The 24515-nt window shown below is 43.4% G+C and overlaps 1 protein-coding gene across 2 annotated transcripts in view; it reads right to left on the reverse strand.

The window, feature by feature from the left end:
* The window catches only part of PLXNA2 (plexin A2), a 301825-nt gene that overhangs the window by 39116 nt on the left and 238194 nt on the right, over positions 1-24515 (reverse strand). For both annotated transcript variants that reach the window (XM_040424057.1, XM_040424056.1), the window contains 3 exons: positions 21062-21179; positions 15353-15489; positions 7266-7433 (listed from right to left, as the gene is read on the reverse strand). In XM_040424057.1, the coding sequence (XP_040279991.1) occupies positions 7266-7433; positions 15353-15489; positions 21062-21179 (423 nt within the window). The remainder of the gene's footprint in view (positions 1-7265; positions 7434-15352; positions 15490-21061; positions 21180-24515) is intronic.

The following is a 24515-nucleotide window of genomic DNA, read 5'->3' on the forward strand; positions in this document are numbered from 1 at the left end:
CCCATACTGAGGGAAAGGCTCGGTGTGGGGTCGCCCCTGTCGGGGCGGGTGCTCCATTGTGGTAGGCAGGCTATAACTGAGCCCCTTTTCCCCTAGGCAGGTAGGAAAGCCATAATAGGGCCTTGTAGGGGTTAATACTGTGCCAAGCATCACACCAGCACCTGGTCACACAGGTCTAAGGCTATACCATCGCCAGGACCACCCTCCACAGGTGGACCCCGCCCAGACGAGGTGAGATCCACCCTTTTTTCTTTCAATTCATTTCTACCTTGAAAATAGATGAACTGATGCAGTGGAGGAATTTAATGTTGTAAGTGTTGTCTATGTCGTCTCTCACCCAGTGTGACATATTATTTTAAATGACCTAGTAAAGGTTACGTTTTATTGAATCCCAGTTTACAATATTTTTCTGCTATATTTGGGTGTAATTACATACCACGTACATACACTAGTAAAAGTGGTATATTTAATTGTTTTTACCATTTAGATGGTCCCTAATGTGAATAGATTTAAACAGATTTACCAGTCAGTAAAGGCAATGTACGGCAGAATCACTGGGGGTGGTGTGAAGAATGGACAGAAGCACCCGGGTAGGGTGAAGAAAGCCTTTCACTGCTTCCTTGCTGCTCTCTGCTGTACTCCTAAACCTACATACTGCCAGTTGATGTCAAGCAGATGAATATGTATGATTTGTATCTATTTTATTATCTTGCATAAAAAAAGTCTGGTTCAGTTTTACGAGATTCAATAACACTTTATAATGTGAGAATTGTTGTTCTGGTCCCCTCGAAAATGATATGTGACTACTTGTTCCTGTGTTAACAGAAAATGCAGTAAAATATGACTTCACGTAGGAATTGTAATCTTTCTGCTATAAAAAGCGTAATATCAGGAACCAAACCCTGAGAAGGACATGACAGAGCCGGCCCTATCCATGTAGGACTCCATCCAGATCAATAGCATTGCTGTGCAGAACGATGGCGTTGTAACTCCAGATCCAGATTATCGCTGGCAAAAATCAATGGAAACACTTGAGATCAATAGAATTCTGACACAAGAATGTATATTTGCTGATATTTATTTGAACGCTTTATGGGGCCATTATCTTGATTTACTTGTGTGGATACATAAAAGGCATGGGGAGAACACATCTTTGCGGCCCTACTAACTGGTCACTAATACTAATTCTTCTGGGTAATGCAATATCATGCTGCCATAAATGGGACCAATGCTGAACTGCCTTGTGTTATACAGTTCTTTTATATTCTCCAGGGAAGGATGATCCATACATAGACTATGGGATGATGGCAGCACAGTACCCACAGAGATCCGTACAGGTTCTCCAGCCATACTTCAGGTTTTCCCGTATGCTTTGCCCATGGAATTCTTGCATCAAGGAAAATTATTTGGATTTCCCCCCCATGTGTTCATCTACGCTGGAAACATTTACCACTACATTTACAGCATGTACAGTAACTATTCCCACTGACGGGGTAGACTACCATACGTCAGACCCCATTTTTTCAGTACTATATGGTACTATATTATTGTAAACTATCTGGATTTCTCCTGGTCTTTACGTCTATTAAAGCCTCATGGACATGACTATTACAGCTGCTTTATGTACAGGAATGTAATAGAGCATCCACACAGGATCTCTCCTTCAGATTCTGCGTAAACCCGACAGAAACAAAAAACGGTGTGCTATATATCTCTGTAAGGCTTCATGCACACGACTATGTCCATTTTGAAATTCGCAATCCAAGGATCCCAAAAATATGGACACCTTCTGTGTGCAATCTGTTTTTTTCTCACTCTCATCACTAGAAATGACTATTCTTGCCTGCAATATGGCCAAGAATAGGACATGTTAGATAATTTCTGGAATGGATACGTGGATGTGGACAGCATTTTCCCAACCGACAGAAATGAATAGGACCATGTGCAACCCTCAAAAAATGTGGATCGGACAAGGATGCAAAATATGGTTATGTGCATGAGGCCTAATACAGCAGTGCACAATCAATGCTACTACTACTGAACTGGTAGTCTACGTTGTAATGGCACCACTGTTCTGAACACATGGAATATTGGACACTGGATGCTGAAGGGTTGTCTGGGATTCAAAGAAAATTGGCCAAAAAAAAATATAAAAAAAAATACTCAGTACATAAAAGAGCACTATAATAATATTTGCAAAGATGGGTGCACTCTGTGGTCTTACTAAACCCTTAAACTGATGTTAAAATTCAGAGATTAGCCAACATATCCTACTATGGAGGACATGTCTGAGCCCGAGCACCGCGCCAAGGTTTCTCAAGTAGCTCGGGTACTAACACTCACCTGAGTCGGACCTCGCGCTCCTGTAATTCGCCCACTGGCCCCTGGTATTGCCCATATGGCACAGGTAGGTGAGTGTTAGGACTCGAGCTACTTGAGAAACCTTGGTGCGGTGCTCGGGCATGTCCTCCATAGTAGGATATCTTGGCTAATCTCTCAATTTTAACATCAGTTTGAGGGTTACTAAGACTGCAGAGTGCACCCATATTTGCAAATGTTATTATACTGTTATATTGATTATCACATCCACATAATTGCTATCTTGGATGTCTATTGTGGTACTTGTGGTTCGCTGCGGGCATCCCCCACTGTATGCATTTTTTGCTGGGGATCGCCATTAGCAACGGGCCACAAGTGCAGGAATTGCTCCCCTCTATATACATGCACAACTGCATATGGGTTTGAGCACTTTTTGCCTGTTTAACACCACGCCATTTTTTCAGTTTGTACATAAAAGACCACTCTAGCAAATTACTGATCTGAGTGGTCATGTGCTGTACATGCAGGAATCACTGCTGCTGCCAGGGGCGTAGCTATAGGGGGTGCAGAGGTAGCAGTTGCTACCGGGCCCAGGAGCTTGAGGGGGCCCAACGACCCTTGTGCCGCGTATGAAGACACCAGTATTATAGAAAGTGCATGTTGTTCAAGTTAGACCTCTGACTGGAGGGAAGGGGTTAGGTCAAGTATTTGGCATGAGGCGGGGGTGCCGATTCAATTTATGCCTCAGGCAGCATGAAGGCTATGTGCTTCCCTGCCCCTGGCCACAAAGCACTGAGGGAAGGGGGGCCCAAGCTGAACTCTTGCACGAGGGCCCATGAGCCTTTAGCTACGCCCCTGGCTGCTGCCAGTGACTGGTTGCAGTGGTCATGTGAATGATGTATGTGACGTCACTGCTGTAGTACAAGCAGGGACACCCAGACCAGTGAATGGGGGATTTAATGGGTGAGTAAAGCTTATTTTCTTTCATCCGACACCATTTTCTGCTCTTAGACAACTTTCTTAAAATCCTGGCCAACCCCTTTAATTCCCCCATAAATCGTAAAGTGTTAAGAGGGAGTGGAGCAGTTTGTTGTCTGTTTCCAATTTCAGCCAGCAGAAATGTGAAGGCAGATCCGCATATAGTGAAGCTAAAAAAAAAAGAATGTAATGTATTTAAGCTACTCCACTAATTAAATACATACAAGACAGACGATGTAAGCAATTTCCAGTTCTCCGGTTCTTAATGCATGAGTCTTTTAATAGATCCCATAGTACTGAGAAATGAAAAAGCTAATGTACAGGATTTTCCTGGTAATACGTGAAAATCTATAAATTCTCTACTTATTAAGACGCTGTGAGAGGGACCTTATATTCGACGTATTTGGTTATGGCATATCAAGGAGAACATTCAGGGACCACACAAATGTCGCTGCAAACCTTCTCAAAAGGCCGCTGCTGGCAATGTAAAGGTCACTATGTAATTGCAGTTCCCCTGGGTTAAGACTACAAGATGCCATGGGATAAGTAGACCTCCTTCTATTTCACGGCTTACACATCCAGATATTGTAATGCCTTTGTGAAAGTGAAGAAATACATAATAAAAAAGCGTGATAATGCGGTGGCTGTAAATATGTTTATGTGGACAGCTGGGGGTTAATAGCAGACCTAGCGCAGAACGAGAGCTTTGTGGTGCTATGGGGACTTGGTATTTTAAAGACATTAAACAAACAGAAGTCTGGCTAAAGGTCTCAGGACATAGTAAAACCTGAGCGGGTCCACAGGGAGGCGCGGCTGACACATCAGATGTTGTAGTAATCTGCCAATATAGCCATGCACAATATTACAATGCCACTAATGACTGATATACAGCACATCCATATTCTTTTACTAAAGGAGCTCTGAATGAAAAGGTGGAATCTGATTGGTTGCTATGGGCAACCAAGCCAGTTTTCCTTTACACCAGCTTTAAAAAATCTCTCCTTTAGGCTACATTCACACGAATGTGGTGTTTTGCGGATCCTCAAAACACAGATACTGGCCCATGTGCGTTCTGCAATTTGCGGACCGCACATGCTGCCACTATCATAAAAAATGCCTATTCTTGTCCGCAATTGCGGACAAGAATTGGACATGTTCTATTTTTTTTTTTGCGGGGCCACAATACAGAGCAAGGGATGCGGACAACACACAGTGTGCTGTCCGCATCTTTTGCCGCCCCATTTTGCGGAACGGATGCGGACTCATTCAAACGGTCGTGTGAATGTAGCCCAAGTGTCTGCCACACACTTCTGGCTGAGGCTTATCTCCCTAAGAACAAAAGGATTGTGCATGTTGAGATCTAGCCTCCCGCTCTTTATCCGCCCTTAGAAAATTGGCGGGTTCAGCTGACGTTAAACTAATGTATATGGTCAGCTTAAAACTGAGAATACGCAGGCATAAAGATTCGAGGAAACTTTTATTCCCTTTTCTTGGAAAGATCTGGTTTTACAGTTTACATCATTTATATCATTTGTGAAGGAACCTTTAATTTTCTAAAGCAATTCTTCCATTCTGGGCTGTGGTCACATGACCATGTCCATAAAGCTCTTATTTCCTGTGATGTTATGTCCATTGGCCTGTCAGTGATCTATGTAACTAGCTGGTGGGAGGAGCTATAAACTAGCTGGGGGTTGTTAGAGGCAGTGATAGGGGAGTGTCTATATAAGTAGCTGGTGGGAGGAGCTATAAACTAGCTGGGGGTTGTTAGAGGCAGTGATAGGGGAGTGTCTATGTAATTAGCTGGTGGGAGGAGCTATAAACTAGCTGGGGGTTGTTAGAGGCAGTGATAGGGGAGTGTCTATGTAACTAGCTGGTGGGAGGAGCTATAAACTAGCTGGGGTTGTTAGAGGCAGTGATAGGGGAGTGTCTATGTAACTAGCTGGTGGGAGGAGCTATAAACTAGCTGGGGGTTGTTAGGGGCAGTGATGGGGGAGTGTCTATGTAACTAGCTGGTGGGAGGAGCTATAAACTAGCTGGGGTTGTTAGAGGCGATCCTGGAGCTGTGGCAGAGAAAGGAGAAGTGCATCATGGGTTTGGTTGGAAGTGCTACATACAAGATAGAAAAAAATCAGCGAGGTAAGTAACTACTTGAGCATATTTGTTAAAAATCCTAATAATCCCAGAATCCCCTTTAAATCAAAGAAGTGGGTTGTAGCTGTGCACGTTGCTGCACTATTGCATGGTGACTACCGGTAATACATGTATGTATGCAAGAGAGCTTCATTGGTATACATGTGACTTAACACATGTATAAGACTATAAAAAGACATACTCAGTTTGTATTGCTCCAGTATTTCAGTGCTACCGGTGGAAACTTAGAAATGTGTGCTTGTTTTCATTGTCAGCCTCGAAAATCATTTCCATTCAATACTTGTGACTTAACCTGCCTCATTTATTAGGCCTCTGCCGTGACATATTGCCGCGTCCCAAATGAATCATTTTGCTGTCCTGTACAGATGAAGTAGTGCGGCAATTTCTTTCATCTGTTAATAGCTCCCATTTTTGCTTTATGGCCGCACTTACAGTGACATTTGGTTTTGCTCCAAACAGTTTGTGATTCTTTACACCTTTGCCGGTCATTTCGCTTCTTGGTTTTTGTAAAAAAATAATTACAAATAAATAACAATTTTGAATGCACTTGCATCGCTCAAATCATTAATTTCCGCACCCAGCAGAATCCAGACACATTTAATTCAGTCCTTTCCCCGCGCTTTAGGGTTGTAAAATTCGTCCAAGTGCTATCGGTAAGACGGATGATTTTCCATGACAGTCTATTTATCCATTGTTTCCATCCATATGGCATGAGTATGTTGTCCATTTTTCACTTTTGTTCTACACTGGGACAGCACCCAGACATGAAAATTGTTTGTCTGAATGAGCTGTTACACTACATTGCTGCTAGTACAAAATTATTACTGTGTAAGCAAAGCTGTAGTGTAAAGCATGGTCGCAGAACGCCCCTAATGTGCAGAACATGTTTTTCATAATACCTCAAACCTGTATAAGGCGTCATTCACACGGCCGTGTCTGTTTTCTGTGTGTTTTCCGCATCCTTGTTTCCATCCCACAAAAGAGAGAACATGTCCTATACTTGTTAGCAAAAGGTGCATCGCTGATCCATTGAAGTCAATGGGTCCACAACAAAATGGGGATGGCCTCTGTATTTTGTGGATGCACGGTTTGCGAACTGCAAAATGGACACAGTCATGTGCATGAGGCCTAAGATTTTTATAAAGTCTGCTATGCTGCAATAAGTGATCACAGCTCCAACAATGGGGAAAACAACTGGCATCTGCACATTACCCATTGGCAGTGTCTTACATATAAGGCTACATTCACACGACCGTGCCGTGTTTTGCGGTCCGCATATTACGGATGCCACCCGTGTGCATTCTGCAATTTGCGGAACGGAGCGGGCGGCCTATCATAGAAATGCCTATTTTTATTGTGGACCCTTTGAAGAGAATGGGTCCGCATCCAAGCCGCAAAAAATGCGGCTCAGATACGGACCAAAACAACGGTCGTGTGAATGTAGCCTAAGGCTAGGTCTACACGACGACATTTTGTCGCACGACTATTTTTATAATGATAGTCTATAGTGTCACACTGCGACATGCTGCGACAGCGACACGACTGTCGCAAAAAACCCATTTGAGGAGAATTTCTCTGCGTCGCAGTATGTCGCATGTTGCAGTGCAACACCATAGACTACCATTATAAAAATTGTCGCACGACATTAATGTCGCGCGACACATGTTGCAGTGTAATTGTGCTTTATGTGTCGCGCGACACATGTCGTCGTTTAGACCTAGCCTTATAGTTAAATAGTTACATTTGTTTTAACATTAAAAAATACCAAAAACAAAGTCTCCACTTAAATACCATTAAAAAGAACTTTCATATCCTACCTGGCAATGCTCCACTCAGGTTCGATGCGCAGCACCTTGGGGTCATCAATGTATTCAAACTGCAGACTGCTCTCTAACTGAGCTCTGTCCACGCTCACTGAAACGTGCACCGGGCCCAAGCCGTGCAAGGACGGAGCCGACACGCAGACTATTTCATTCAGAGACCTCCTGCAATAAAGACATTGAGATCATTTCATCATCTGCACAAATCTTCATTTTTCTGCATAAACTGCTGGATGAATCGTGCATGTATGTACTGCAGACAATATGTCTGGAAATCAATTTAGACTGTATGCACCATGAACGCATCGTGGTCCGGGTCACCAGCACGAAACACCTGCCCGTGTTTCCTACGGGCACATAGGGGATTCAAATCTTATGAAAGGGAAGAAGTCATATATTATCATTATACAATGAAGAAATTCTCTATATGCGACATTGGGAACCTCCAATTATTTAATCTCCCAATTCACACACTGGGACACAATATAACCTAGCCAACTCTACAAGATGTCCTATAAATAAAAAGGGGGGCATGAAATATAAACAGCATGCACTCACATCAATCATGCCTTGTATGCAAATTAAAAGGACGGCAATGGGGGCCATTTTTGGATAAAGATGCTCAAAAATTTCCTGTTCTTTACCTCCTCAAAACACTAGGTGACTCTGAACAAGCAGGAGCTGAAAAGTACAACATGAAATATCAAAACAGTGTAGGGGTTTTCCAGGGTCAGAAAGGGTCATTCTGATGCTGCTATGGTCTCTGCTGCTCTGCACTTCCTGGTCCTGAAGACACTCGGGAAATGCCAGCTCAGCCATAGCGATGATCTGCCTCAGCCAGTGTCGAATTGGCAGCAGCAGGGATTCAGAGAGGTGAGTAATGAATGTTTTTATTTTTTTTTCCATTTTCTGGCCCATTTTTTTTTTCATTATCGCTGTGGAAATTCCCTTAAAGTTCTCTAATAATAGCGTGCTGCAGAATATGATCATGAATCTGCACATGATGCCAATAAATCTGTGAATCGTACAATTGCACTCCTTCCTCACATTTGTGTAATCCCCGCTCTCCTCCACTGTTCCTGTTTCCTATGTGGGTGTTCTATTTGCTCAGAAAAGATAAAGGAATCTGAGCGTGACCTTCCCGCCGCTGTGATGGGAGCAGTGTGTTTGGGGCAGTATTTAATGAACTCCGACAGATTGTGAGAATCAAGCACCTGCTCACCAAGCAATAAAATAAACGTTACAGGGGAGAATGGAGCGGGAGGCTGAATCACAATTATGTCTTTTATATATTGTGCTGCCTCTGTGCTTAATATAGTGCAGGTCCCAGCAAAATCTCCAGCGCTATATTTTCTTGGCTCGTGCATGGAAATGTCACCTATTCTGCAAGGATTTTTTTTATCCTCCAGGAAGAGACTGCATGTAAGATAAAAAACCTCCTCACCAGAATATATGACACATTGTAGCTTCTACAGCTCTGTGACCTCGACCATAGACATGAGATGATTGGAAAGATATACGGTATGTAGGCAAAATTCATACAACTGTATTAGGCTACTTTCACATCTGCGTTGTGCTGTCCGGTTTTGAGGTCCGGTACATGATCTCGAAACCGCAGCACAACGCTTCAGTTTTGTCCCCATTCATAGTCAATGGGGACAAAAGTCAACAAACCGGAACGGAGTGCACCAGAATGCGTTTGGTCCTGGTTTGTTGCGTTCCCATGCCGGGCACACAATCACTGCAAACAGAGTTATTGTGTGCGGCATGGGAATCTGAAGAAGCTGGATCTGGCACCAAAAACCATTTAAGTCAACGGTGACGGATCAGTTTTTTTGGACACGAAAAAAACGGATCCAGCGCCCATTGACTTACAATGGTTTTTGTGCCAGATCCAGTTTCTTTATATTTGATATAATACATCTGGATCCGTTCAGAACAGATGCAGCTGGTTGTATTATAACAATGAAATCGTTTTACTGTGGTTTTGAGATCCCATGCTGGATCTCAAAACTGGACAGAAAAAGCGCAGATGTGAAAGTAGCCTTCCTGACACCATCCTGTGGGACCAGTCAGGTTTTCTCATGCAGTTCTGGAAGCCAAAATCACTAATGGATGATAGAGAAAGTATAAGGGACAGAGATCACTTCTCTTTTTTTAAATTCACTTCTGGTTTTGGCTTTCAAAGCTGCATCAGGAAACCTGAATGTGGGGCTGTACCCTTCTAGGATCTCCTGTCATATGGACAAAGCCACAAATGCTTGAATTCAGGAGCCATCATAGTATACTAGACCTGCCTAGGTGCTATTTGCTATACAATTCAATGCAGCAAGCACTTCAGTGCAAATACAGTACTGCATCCTGGCCATATCTGTCTGCAGATCTCCATGATCCAGTTTAGGGCAGATACAGGTTCTCCATTGTGCATGGAGGCTAGTGGCAATGCTCCATGCGAAAAATATACAAAGAGGTTTTTCCAAGAGAAGGAGAACCATTTCATGCTGTGTCAAAGTCATCTCACTAAACCAACCTGAATCCTGCTCTGTTGTGATGAAATCAATTATGGAAAAAAGAAAAGATCTGTTGCAGTGGAAGTTGGAAATCCATCACACAACAGAAGCCACCAGAGGACCACAAGAATCAGGGCACTGTCCAATAGGGAGTAGGCCCAGGATGACTGAGCGTGATACCAAGCACAGCCGATATACAATCTACGGCGCTGTGGCGCTCACCGGTCTCCTCACAGAGCTGATTGGTGGGTGTCCCCGGTGTCGGGTCCCCACCGATCAGATACTGACGACCTATCCTGGGTGGTGTTGTAAAGAGTCAAGAGGGAATCAATGAACAATGTATACTACTAGCAGCACTTGTCACATACCTTGAGGGTGTGATACTCATGAGACAACCTGGAACAAGAATCGCTGCTGACAACAGACTTGATCTTTGCGCCTTTGAACCTTACTGAAAATGTGGGATTTTAGCTGCCATTTAGTCTCAAATTAGTATTAAAGTAAGTGTCAAAGTCTGATCAGGCTGCACTACAATGACAATATCTCTTTAATAGGTCAGAAACAAAGAAATGACACAACGTGAGCATGATTTCTCCCCTGCAGCATATGTGACTATGACTGTCCCTATATACATAACAAACAAGTGTGAAACAACTGAAAATATGTCATATTCTAGGTTCTTCAAAGTAGCCACCTTTTGCTTTAATTACTGCTTTGCACACTCTTGGCATTCTCTTGATGAGCTTCAAGAGGTAGTCACCTGAAATGGTCTTCCAACAGTCTTGAAGGAGTTCCCAGAGATGCTTAGCACTTGATGGCCCTTTTGCCTTCACTCTGCGGTCCAGCTCACCCCAAACCATCTCGATTGGGTTCAGGTCCGGTGACTGTGGAGGCCAGGTCATCTGGCGCAGCACCCCATCACTCTCCTTCATGGTCAAATAGCCCTTACTTTCAAAATTTTCCCAATTTTTCGGCTGACTGACTGACCTTCATCTCTTAAAGTAATGATGGCCACTCGCTTTTCTTTACTTTGCTGCTTTTTTCTTGCCACAATACAAATTCTAACAGTCTATTCAGTAGGACTATCAGCTGTGTATCCACCTGACTTCTCCTCAACGCCACTGATGGTCCCAACCCCATTTATAAGGCAATAAATCCCACTTATTAAACCTGACAGGGCACACCTATGAAGTGAAAACCATTTCAGGGGACTACCTCTTGAAGCTCATCAAGAGAATGCCAAGAGTGCGCAAAGCAGTAATCAAAGCAAAAGGTGGCAACTTTGAAGAACCTAGAATATGACATATTTTCAGTTGTTTCACACTTGTTTGTTATGTATATAATTCCACATGTGTTAATTCATAGCTTTGATGCCTTCAGTGTGAATCTACAATTTTCATAGTCATGAAAATAAAGAAAACTCTTTGAATGAGAAGGTGTGTCCAAACTTTTGGTCTGTACTGTAGATAGATAGATAATAGATATATTATAGATACTGTAGATAGACATATAGATAGATAGATAATAGATAGATATATGATAGATACTGTAGATAGACATATAGATAGATAGATAATAGATAGATATATGATAGATACTGTAGATAGACATATAGATAGAAATATAAATAGATATCAGATAAGTTGGTAGATAGATAGACAGTAATGCTTATAAGGGAGAAAAGTTCCATACATACATACAGCATCCAGATGTGCATCAGATCCGTATGGAATCTATAAAAACGCCCCCAAACACTTCTATGGGTGCCCTATTATGTTTCCATTAACATGGCCATGGTCAGGACACCCACTGCTTTTACAGATGCTTATGGTAAGATACATGCCCATAAAGTCCGTCTGTGCAGACTCGGGTAACTCCATGAACCCACGGTATCATCCACCACAGTAGTCCATCAGGCCACTCTCCCTTCTGCCAGCCCAATCCTAAGCGATACATTACAGCTGGCAGGATCTTGCCCCTTCCCTGTGATCAGTTAATTAGCTTCCCATGCTATTATTATGCCGTCAAGCAGAATCTACCCACAACTCGGTGTGCAGGCTGAAGAATGGGAAGCTGTAATTAGCCCCAATCTCGTTATAAAATGCTTCATCTAATCAGGCTCCCCCGCTACACAATGACTGGAGTAAGTGTTCTCAAAATAGGACAAGGGAGCCAGCGAGCACAGCATGCACGGCCACACATATCAAATGCTATTCTTTCTTCCGGCATGCCACATCCCTGGATAATTACTGTATATAGCAGGAACCTAAAGCACGTAGGCAGACCACGGTAAGGTATTAACTCCATCCTGGCCATACATGACTGAAGCGACACAAGCCCGAAGGAGGTCACTTCAAAAGATTATATATAAAGTGTGGCGAAACCAACCTCGCCACTGGGTTTTGGAGAGGACTGGCTGCTGGCCTCTTGCCCCTTGATTATGGGCCATATACTAACTTTTAAACCCCTGAACCGATTCAAGTGAATTTTGGATAAGTTTGTCCCCAAGTTATACTGTTTAAATTGATGTAAATTATATGTATGGCCAATGTAAACTCACAAAGTTGTAACAATTTATAATAAGTGTAACTTGTCAGCTTGGGAGGAAAATGCTGGGTGTGTTTCTATTGTGCCATTGTCCCATTGTGTGTTTAAATGGTGATGTCTGTTCTGTTGTCCTCACATGTGTATTGGCGATCTCCCTTTGTCCTCAGAGATAATTGGATTGCTCCTCAGGTTGTCTCCGGGACAGAGAGGAGGAGACCATGATGCATTGTGGGGATATGTTGTATCTGTTTATGTCACAGTCTTCATTCTGGTCCTCTGGGGGTGTGAACGATTGGTTGCTGTAGTTACATTGTATGTGTTGTAAATTACTGATTGGTTGTATTTCAAACCCCTGTGGGCAGTACTATGTTTGTGGTTTATGAATAAAAGAGGCTGTACGTGAAGTACAGTCAGACCACTGCTTGACCCTCAACACGGAGCCTTGTCTCGTTATTGGGGGGATTCGCTGTATGCTGTTAGAAGACCGATTGCCAGGAGTGTAAGCTGATCCCTGTTCGTCTGCTAGCAGCTATTCGTGAGGTTCCAGTTTGGAGTGCTACTTTGTATCCAGTTCGGGAGGTTGGTGTCCTGCAGTAGCTGTGCCTGTCTCTCAGAAAGGGGCTTATCGCCTAAACGGATTTTAACCCCTTGTCTGCTGAAACGGTCCGTTACATAAAGGTTCTCACCATGCCCATCCCATGGCCGGCCGGATGTAAACAGGAGATAGGAGGTAGGGCAGAGGAACAAATTGGCGTGGAGCAAGTTGAGTATGAATCTTCTATTTTATTGCTTAAAAATCAATATTACCAGAGAACCCCTTTAAGGCCCAGATTCCCTGTAAACACTACTACTGCTGTCTGTGGGTATACCCTGTTACACAATAAGGGAGAAATCTCATGAAAATGATTTATCATCTATCCAAAGGATAGATGATAAAGCTCAGGTCCCAATGGTCAGACCCCCACAGTCCTGAGAACAAGGGGTCCCTGAGTCCTGAGAATATGTATGCATGTATTGAACATGTCGGTCCACCACTCCATTCACCTCTTATGGAACTAATGAAGCACAGTCTACATCAGTCCTATAGAAGTAAATGGAGAGGTGGACCAGCACTGGCTCGGCTATTTCCATCGACCCCATATAAATTAATGGGAGCGGTGGCCGTGCAAGCGCAGTGCCCTCCCGTTCACCTGTATGGGGAGAGCGCTTGTCGTGGCAGGACCCCGGGGTCCTCCAGTCACCACTCTAATCCCTCCGTTCTCGGCGTAGGTGCGGGTCGCAGAGGTGGGACACGCACCTATCAGACAATGGGGGCATACCCTAGCGATATGCCCCCATTGTCTGTGATGGGAATACTCCTTTAACTGGATGTATGCACCGAAAATTAAGCTGGCCATTAATATGAAATTAATATTGGCCAAACAATCCGATCTTCACATACACATATAGAGGGAGAGTTATCAAAATAGTTTAATTGCCCATAGCAACCAGTTATATTCCACCTTTAATTTCCCAAAGGAGATCTGAAAAGAAAAAGGTGGAATCTGATTGGTTGCTATGGGTAACTAAGCCAGTTTTCTTTTACACCTGTTTGATAAATCTTTTCCAAACTGAACATGGGAGGAGTAAGAAAAGCGCTGCCAGACAACAATGATGGTGGCCCTTGGAGAAGAAAACGTTAATCCAATGGCGTGCCTAGGGGGAAGGGGTTGGCGGTCCGCCCCGGGTCCCGGCTCTCAGGGGGGTGCCAGAAGCAATTAGCGCTTCCATCAATACAGATGGAAGCGCTCATTGCTTTTCCCTCTATGGGGGGTCTGGAAGTCTGACTGGGGGGGTCTGGAGGTCTGACTGGGGGTTTGGAGTGGTCTAATGGGGGGTCTGGAGGTGGGGGGTCTGAAAAAGTAAGAAAATAAGATGTCTGTTTGTTAAACTCTGCAGAGACGAGGCGCGGCTGAAAGAAGTCACCATGGCGGTCTGGTCTAACAGGAGAAGAAGAGGAAAGAGAATATCTACATCAGAGAAGAGAAGTCACTGGATGTAAGAGGTACATATGTGGCGCTGTATGACCCTGTATGTTCTTTAGCGCTGTATGTAATGTTTTCCAAGTATGTCTTTAAAGGGATTGTCCACTTTTTTTTTGTATGAGCGCTGCCTTTTCTGCTCTGTTTACCTGCTCATCACTGAAAATGCTACGGCGAGCAGGTGAACAGAGCAGAGAAAGCAGCTCTCATATCAGCATTGCCCTCTCTTCAAACAGCTGGGGGCTGGGGGCACAGAGGGCCTTACTAATGTGAAGGGGGAACAATGGACATTTCTACTATGGAGGGGGCACAGAGCCAGAGAGCATTACTACTATAATGAATTGGGCATTATTACTGTGAAGGGGGCACAATAGGGATTTCTACTATGGAGGGGGCACAGAGCCAGAGAGCATTACTACTATAATGAATTGGGCATTATTACTGTGAAGGGGGCACAATAGGGATTTCTACTATGGAGCGGGCAGCACAGAGGGCATTACTAGCACAGTGGGAATTACTACTATTAAGGGGGCACAATGGGCATTATTACTGTGAAGGGGGCACAATGGGCATTATTACTAAGAAGGGGACACAGTGGGCATTATTACTATAAAGGGGGCTCAATGGGCATTATTACTATGAAGGGGACACAATGGGGATTAATACTGTGAAGGGGGCATAATGGGGATTATTACTGAAAAGAGGCACAATGGGGATTATTACTGTGAATGGGGCACAAAGAGGGCATTACAACTGTGAAAGGGGCACAGAGAGGGCATAACTACTGTGAGAGGGCACAATGAGAGCAATACTACTGTGAGGGGGTACAATTTTTTTTAAAGTATTGGGGGGGTGCCAGAGAAAGGACCCACCCCGTTTGCCAAATACCCTAGGCACGCCACTGCGTTAATCCAATATGCCCAAGAGTCGGGAATCTCCATACACATCAGCAAGTCTGGCCGACATACATCTAATGAGATAAACACAATAAAAAAACACCACTTACCCATAAAATTCACAGGTTTGGTTGCCAAGAAGAATTGAAACGGTGCTTCCAGCTCCTAGATTGTGTCCAGTGATAGTTATCATGGTTCCCCCAGATTCTGGACCTCGAAATGGACTAATTTGAGACACAGTTGGATTCTGGAAATGAAACAAACCATTAAACAATTGTGTATACAGCAACACAGTGGGGGACATTTACTATTTTACTAAGCCAAATGTGCCAGAAATCTGTTTAAATTCTTTTTTTATTAAAATTTTTAAGGTTCAAAAAAGAAATCTGGCTTATTTTGTCCAATAAAATGGCGTACATGTCTTGTGCCAAATCTATTATGCACTAGACATTTTTTGCTCCTCACTAGATAGCGCTCAGAAAAGGGCTGTGGCTTATACAAAAGGGGTGTGACTAATGTTAAAGGGGAGTGGCCTATACAAAGGGATGTGGTTTATATAAAAGGGGTGTGGTTTTAAATACGCAAAGTAAGCCAACCAAGAGGTGACATGAGGAAGAGAAGTGTGTAACATGTCTAGCAAGGCACACCACATGTATCACTATATTATCATCTTCTACCCCCTGGGTTAGTTTTAGGCTGTTTAAGACAGCATTTGTAAATTAATCTCAATGTTTTTTATAAGTCCAGAAAATGCCCTTAAAATGGTTGTGCCATGAAAAATATTCAACATTTTTAAACTAGCACCTGGATCGAAATACTCTTGTAACTGCATGTAATAAAACATGACACCAAGTGTATCTGTATAGCACCACCTGCATAACCCCTTTGAACAGCATTGGAGGTATTCTTCCTGCGCTCATGCTCTCTGCACCAAGAGCTAAGGAAAGAAGCCAAAATCCTACAAAAGGTAGAAATTCTTTTTATTGCACATTTTGATGATATAGAAAAGTGTTAACACTGTGTGCTACCCTGGTATATAGAAGACTCGAAGCCAGAAACAAAGCAAAACGGAGTTAATAAATAAGCCGAATCTAGGAATATAAGACAACTTAATGGATGACAGCCAAGGGCATAGACTGATTCCTAAACGGCTGATAAAAATACACAGCTATTTGCAGCCCAACATGTAGATTGTCGCAAGTATTTGCAATTATTCTATTTGCAGATGCTTCTTCTAGCCCCCAGCAATAACCTGCAGTGAGCAGACAACAGAATGGCTGGAATAAGGGGTATTATGTCTCGCATGCAAAGCAATAATGATAAAAGCAGATAGGAAAATCTAAGGATATTCGGGGCACTCTGGAGATACTGCCTCGGAATGTGTTGTGTCGCTCGCTGCTGAGGAGGGAGATGGAGCAATACGCTGAGGTCTCGGAAAGGTTGTTACAGGTTCAGGTTCCCATAAATCAGAAATAATGAGTGGGATTGTGTCTTGTGGGTCCAGGTATGCAGCGCTTGAATCCATTATATTGTTGGCAGATACACATGATCCTGGGAGAGTGGGATGGCTGAATACCCAGCTTAGATGCTGCAGATATGCTGCATCGGTTTTCAACCATTCTCCATGTATCCGAGCTACAGCATGAAGCTGGACAACCTTATTGCCATGTCCTTATAACCTTGACCTCGTCCCTTTTATCCAGATGTCATTTTGCAATAAAGAATTTGCCATCTGATTTAGTGAGATAAAACATTCTCCATTCTTGTAAAGCCGCATTCAATAACATCACGCTATCATCCTATTGTGGGAGTAAAGCGAGCGAGCCAAGGTCACACACATGTAAGGGAAACAGCTTAGGAGTTTTATTGGAAACTGTATTGGTCCTCTAATTGTAGGTTAATTGGCTTCCTATGCAATCGACCCTTTGCGTTTGCAGAATGCAGGCCCCAATGGAGACAAGGACAGATAGTAGGGCATTCTCTGTACAGTACTGTGGAACAGGTTACTGAGAATAATCCTCAGTATGAATGATTTCTGTAAACTCTGAAGTCGATAATGTGTAGTTTACTGGATTTTATTGTTTAAGGCTACATGCACATGAACGTTAGGGCTCCGTGCCCGTGCTGCGGACCACAATCTGCGGTCCTCAATGCACGGGTACAGACCGTGAGGCATCCGCATGCAGATCGCAGACCCATTCATTTGAATTGGGGTCCGCGATCTGCATCCGACGGTCCGCACAGCAAAAAAGTAGTGCATGCACTACTTTTCTGCGGTGTGGAGGTACGGGCAGAAACACCACGGAAGCTCTCCATAGTGAATGGGTGCGGAATGCACACGGTCGGTGCCCATGTATTGTGGACCCACTGTATGCGGGCCGCAATACGGCCACAGGAGGCACCTGGTTGTGTGCATGTAGCCTAAAGACTATGGACACCTTTAAGAGCACTTTCTTTTGCTGCATTCTACTCATTTTGGCTACAAATAGTTTTCCACATTTCAGCCCTTTTCTCTGTATGGATTTCAGTCTCTGTGTTTGTACAGCTTCATGTGTAGCCCTTTGCTCTGAATTTCTGACAGCTCATGAGCACTCATTATACTGTGACTCACTTCTTACTATATATATATATATTCTTATATATTCTAATATGAGTAGAATTCAATAATAATAAAAAAAATCGCCTCCAAAGGAGACCATAGCCTTTAAAATCACAGGCAAAATAAACCTTTCGGGGTTCTGGATTTTTTTCCTTTTTTTGGCTTTTTGATTAGATATATGTGTTATTGATGGTCTTTTCACTGTTTACTAGGTTTTACACCAGTTTGCACTCCACACGCTGTACTTTTCCTAGTGACTGTGCTTGCTATTGCAGCTTTGTCCCAATCGATTGATTGGCAGGAGGTGGCCTATTGATGGCCTATCCTAAGGACAGGGCATCAATTTTAAAATCTAAATAACCCCTTTAAAAATGTCCAGCAGTCTTGATATTGAATTTATGGCAATTTACTAACAGTAGTTTACAGCATCTAAATAAAATGCTATTGCTGTATAACAAAAAGTTACAACCTCCATTATGGCCTACTTGCTTCATAAATAGGTCTACAGCTTGACACAACATTATGGGGGAGATTTATCATCTGCCAACACCAGAAAAGCGGTGCTAAAAAGTTGTAAACTCTGGGTAGTTTTAACACCACCCGTGCCTCTTTTCAGAAAGGGGGTGTGGCAAAGGCGGGAAAGGGGCGTGGTCAGCAGCACAAATGAAGCCAGAAATGTACACAGCTGCTGTAGATTTTGGTTTAGGTGCATGGACTGGCATAAATGTGGTGCATCCTCTGGCAGCACGGGGAATATCGAGACCAGTGCAGAAAACGCCAGTCTTGGTAAATATCCCCCTATGTGCCATAAATGTACATCTTCAAGACAAGGTCTAAGAGCGGTATCACATTAGTACATTTGCCCCAATGTGACCAGGTAATCAAAACTACAAAGGGTACTTAGCTCTTAATAAAAAATTTAGAATTTCTTGGCAGTGAATGGTTATGAAAGGGACACAGAAATGGTGAAAGAACAAGGTCACCATGAGGAAGAACAATTGCCTTCTGGGACAGCAGCAGGATATACAGTAATAAAAGTTCATTAATTAGCAAGGAGAAGAATGGCGGGTTTTATATGAAGCGGCTCCCTTAAACGTCGCCATTAATAGGATTAACTCCTTTTAGGGTCCTCATCCTGCCTATCTATACTTTCCAGGCTACTTTTGTTAAATGACATCATAAAGCACACAGTGACAGTTATGGCTGGTTACATGATTAAGAGGAGCCTGTTGCAGTTGAGCTGCAGAAAGCTTAGCATTGATTTTTCAGAAAAAATGTGTCATTTTATCATGAGCCTGAGCAAACCTATAATTTGCTGCTAGGGAAGACTATATGCGGCGAATTGGAGAAGAGAGCTGCTGCTTCTATCAGTGCTATTAGCTGTGCACTAACAGTAAATTACAGGTAAATGGTGAGAACAGAAACGGCTACTGGGAAGAACATGCGTTGGATGGGCCAACCCTGTGAAAATGACTTCTAGTGAGATTAAAGGCAATATTACACCAATAGATAATTGCTAAGATGATCGCTAATGAGCATTTGTAGTAACGCTTGTTGGCGATCATCTGGCAGTATAATACTGCCAATGATTACCCGATGAATGCCCAAACGCTCATTCATTGGGTAATCGGGATCTTTCAAAGGTACTATTACACTGACAGATCAGCCAGGAGATTGTTGGGAGGGAACCCATGCTTGCTAGAGGAGGAGACCACTGCTATTACATGCAGATATCTCCTCCTCAATATAGGGACAAGCGATCGTTAATGCCATTGCTTGTCCCTATACTTATCATTGTTTTCCGGCAGCCTATTACACAGCGCGATCTGCCGCTGGCAAACCAAGATTTTTAAAAATGTTAAAAGATCCCAATTACCCGATGAACCTGCAAACGTTCGTTTATCGGGTAATCAGCAGCAGTATTACACTGCCAGATCATTGCTAACGAGCGTTACTATGAATGCTCGTTGGAGATCATCTTAGCAATTATCTATTGGTTTAATAGGCCTTTAGCATGTTTAAAAATCCTGGTTTGCCAGCAGCAGATCGTGCTGTGTAATAGGCGCTCTGCTGCCAGCAAACAATGATAAGTATAGGGATGAGCAATAGCATTAACGATCACTCGCTGCATGTAATAGCAGAGGTCTCCTCCTCTAGCAAGCAGGCGACTGTTGGGAGGCAACGCCTCCCTCCCGACAATCGCCTGGCTAATCTGTCAGCGTAATAGTACCTTTAGGCTCGAAATTTTAATATGGACAAGATTATAGATACTTTTAATTATACTCCCTCACTAGGTATTTATGTTTCTTCCTTGTTCACTGTCGTGACTGCTATGACATATTGGCTTCCTAATACCTGATTTACTAATACAGGTTCCAAATACAGAGATGAACCAAACAATTTGGTTCGCTCATCACGATCCAGGTACAATTCAAGAATTTATTTACAAACATGAAATAAAATAGAAGGATACGTCCTGTCAATAATATACAGCCGATTACTAAACCATATTCATCTGATTGAAAAGTTATGCACAAAATGTATTTTTTATTTGGGAGGTAGTAGTACTCTACTGCACCTATAGATGTCACTGTATTTCTCCATAACTAACACTAATAAATCTTACAGCTGGTTTCCAAGATTTTTTCACTGATAACCTTCCTGTGGATATGTCATCATTATCTGATTGGTGGAGGTCCGACACCCGCAACCCTTCACTGGGGCTGAGCTGCACCTAGGCCATGGGACTGATGAACGTGATGTCACATGGCTTAGGCAAAGCTGAGAGAAGACCGTGGCACTACTGCAAGCGCCGGTGCCTTCTCAGACAGCTGATCGGCGGAGGTCCCGTGTGTCGGACAACCACCAATTAGATGCTGATAACCTTATCTAGAGGATAGGTCATCAGTCAAAAAAAATCTCAGAAAAACCCCTTTAACTGATGTTACTGACCATAATTCAACATGAAAAACTCATGCGGTATGTGTCTCAATAGTTTTACAAAGGAACGGATAAAGTAAAACTTGGGCCAACCTTTGTCACTAAATGGGGAAAACCAGTCCACTGAAGGACAAATAATTTCAACACTGTCTGAGTTTTGTAAAGCCTTGGCACTATGTCTGGATAACACAAGGTTTGGAAAGTTCCTTTATGATAGTATCTGCATGGTTTCGTAAGAACACAGAGATAGTCAGGCTTTGAGGGCTGTTTTGCTACTCACCACGAAGCTATACTGCTGCAGAGATCGGGCCATGAACTCTGGTTTACATTCTCCAATACAGAGGAGCACTGGGCCAGAGGTGGAGGCAGAAGTCGCCGGGCCCATTTCACACACAATTCTAAAAAAAGAATAGAAGAGTTCAGATAAAAACCTCTCCCTTCAGTCAGTTGTATGACATTAATACATAACATCTAAGGAAATTCAGGCTTGTATTAAATCCATTTACAAATTGTCCTCTCTGAATCATGTTTCTTCTTGCCTTGCATTCATTTTGTCATCTTCACTCTTTACTGCATTGTCTTTCCATTTTTGCACCCACATGGCTTTGCCATCCGCTCCCATTTTTCATTTCCTAGGATTTGCACAGTTATGCTAACTCCCCTATTCTAGCATACAGCATGCCCCCCAGCGTTCCCCATCACCCTTCTCACCCTCCAGCTGATTGTCTCTTTTTCCTATTAGAACCCTCCGGAGATCGGCATTAAGCTCAGAGATTGCCAGACGGACACCCCTGGATTCACACCAATAAGAATAACAGCAGCTACAAAACCTTAACCCTTCTGTCGTTTCACACTGCAGTGCATCTGGAAAGCCACACTGCAGACTTGGAGCTTAGGTCTCTACGGGAAACAGTCTCTAAGCGTAGATTTAGAGGTGCCTCGAAACCCAGATGGACTCAGTCAGGCTCTATCAGCTGTGACAGATGAGAAAAAGTCCTGTGTGATCCCCAATTGTGTCCTAACACAAAAGGGGGAGCACTCCATCATCCTGACATCTGCACTAGTAAGCCCCAGTCCGGCTGTTCTTTTCCATGTCTGAGACTTTTCACACTGTAAAGTGACAGGTGCAAAGAAGAAATCCAAAATGTATCAAGTCAGTGGTTCAAATGAGACCGTCCAAGAGTCATTTGTAGAATATTTCCTGAGAATCAAAGAGTTGCATGGACTTATTGATCGGAGTGAAGTAACGCCCTTACACAGTCCAGGCGCTCGTGTCAATTTCCTAGTAGACGTCCAGAACATTTCATTTCATATTCTCAAGAAATAAGCTACAGTATATAGAAAATGTCGGTCCTTGTGTATGAAATGACTGGTGGGATTATGTGGCATCAGAAAGGTAAAGAGAACCTGTGCCCAAGGATGGATCCAATAATGTCCAATTCTATAAAAATAGAAATGTAAGCGGCTCACCTACCAACACGGAGACGGAATAGGTGCACACCCCACTGGCTCACCCAAAGCCTGTATAACACACCTAAATATATAAAAAGTTGGGGGGCACTCAATATCAAGACTATACGGACCACTATAAAAATGTATAATTAAAACCCTTTAATGTAAATCAGCATACACTTAAAATATATAAATGTATAAATAAATTATATAAATATATCATTATACACTGCTCAAAAAAATAAAGGGAACACTTAAACAACACAATGTAACTCCAATTCAATCACACTTCTTTGAAATCAAACTGTCCACTTAGGAAGCAACACTGAGTGACAATCAATTTCACATGCTGTTGTGCAAATGGGATAGACAACAGGTGGAAATTATAGGCAATTAGCAAGACACCCCCAATAAAGGAGTGGTTCTGCAGGTGGTGACCACAGATCACTTCTCAGTTTTTATGCTTCCTGGCTGATGTTTTGGTCACTTTTGAATGCTGGCGGTGCTTTCACTCTAGTGGTAGCATGAGACGGAGTCTACAACCCACACAAGTGGCTCAGGTAGTGCAGCTTATCCAGGATGGCACATCAATGCGAGCTGTGGCAAGAAGGTTTGCTGTGTCTGTCAGCGTAGTGTCCAGAGCATGGAGGCGCTACCAGGAGACAGGCCAGTAAATCAGGAGATGTTGAGGAGGCCGTAGGAGGGCAACAACCCAGCAGCAGGACCGCTACCTCCGCCTTTGTGCAAGGAGGAACAGGAGGAGCACTGCCAGAGCCCTGCAAAATGACCTCCAGCAGGCCACAAATGTGCATGTGTCTGCTCAAACGGTCAGAAACAGACTCCATGAGGGTGATATGAGGGCCCGACGTCCATAGGTGGGGGTTGTGCTTACAGCCCAACACCGTGCAGGACGTTTGGCATTTGCCAGAGAACACCAATATTGGCAAATTCGCCACTGGCGCCCTGTGCTCTTCACAGATGAAAGCAGGTTCACACTGAGCACATGTGACAGACGTGACAGAGTCTTGAGACGCCGTGGAGAACGTTCTGTTGCCTGCAACATCCTCCAGCATGACCGGTTTGGCATTGGGTCAGTAATGGTGTGGGTGGCATTTCTTTGGAATGTGCCATGTGCTCGCCAGAGGTAGCCTGACTGCCATTAGGTACCGAGATGAGATCCTCAGACCCCTTGTGAGACCATATGCTGGTGCGGTTGGCCCTGGGTTCCTCCTAATGCAAGACAATGCTAGACCTCATGTGGCTGGAGTGTGTCAGCAGTTCCTGCAAGACGAAGGTATTGATGCTATGGACTGGCCCGCCCGTTCCCCAGACCTGAATCCAATTGAGCACATCTGGGACATCATGTCTCGCTCTATCCACCAACGTCACGTTGCACCACAGACTGTCCAGGAGTTGGCAGATGCTTTAGTCCAGGTCTGGGAAGAGATTCCTCAGGAGACCGTCCGCCACCTCATCAGGAGCATGCACAGGCGTTGTAGGGAGGTCATACAGGCACGTGGAGGCCACACACACTACTGAGCCTCATTTTGACTTGTTTTAAGGACATTACATCAAAGTTGGATCAGCCTGTAGTGTGTTTTTCCACTTTAATTTTGAGGGTGACTCCAAATCCAGACCTCCATGGGTTGAAAATTTTGATTTCCATTTTTTTATTTTTGTGTGATTTTGTTGTCAGCACATTCAACTATGTAAAGAACAAAGTATTTCAGAAGAATATTTAATTAATTCAGATCTAGGATGTGTTATTTTTGTGTTCCCTTTATTTTTTTGAGCAGTGTATAATATACTAAAAAACACAAGCGCAAGCAGCTATATTCCTATCTCTGATATCGTATTAAATAATCATGCCCATAAATGGTGGTAGGCAGTCAATTCATTGATAAGTACGATGTTCATCCATATTTATGGGGATATTCTATATTTTAATCCTGCACTGTTCCACTTAATGTACTGTATATTACGCCACTCTTGTCCTTCTCAATTGGAATCCTCCTCCTTTAGTTTTCAACCTGTGTTCACAATCTCCGATAATCACTGATAATCAGTAAACACTGTGTCCACAATCTCTGATACTCAGTTCATCCTGTGTCAGACCATGCGTTCACCACATCAATATCAATATACAGTCATCTAGCTGCATGCATCAGATAAAACTTCAGGGTGAGTGTTTGTACTTTACCACTTTACGCCGTGATTGTTCACGCTCGGTCTTGTACCGCCTTAGGAGTAATTCCTCCTCTTTTGCCTGCCAGGATCTACGC

Source organism: Bufo bufo, chromosome 3 (assembly GCF_905171765.1).
Source record: "Bufo bufo chromosome 3, aBufBuf1.1, whole genome shotgun sequence".
Lineage (NCBI taxonomy): Eukaryota > Metazoa > Chordata > Amphibia > Anura > Bufonidae > Bufo > Bufo bufo.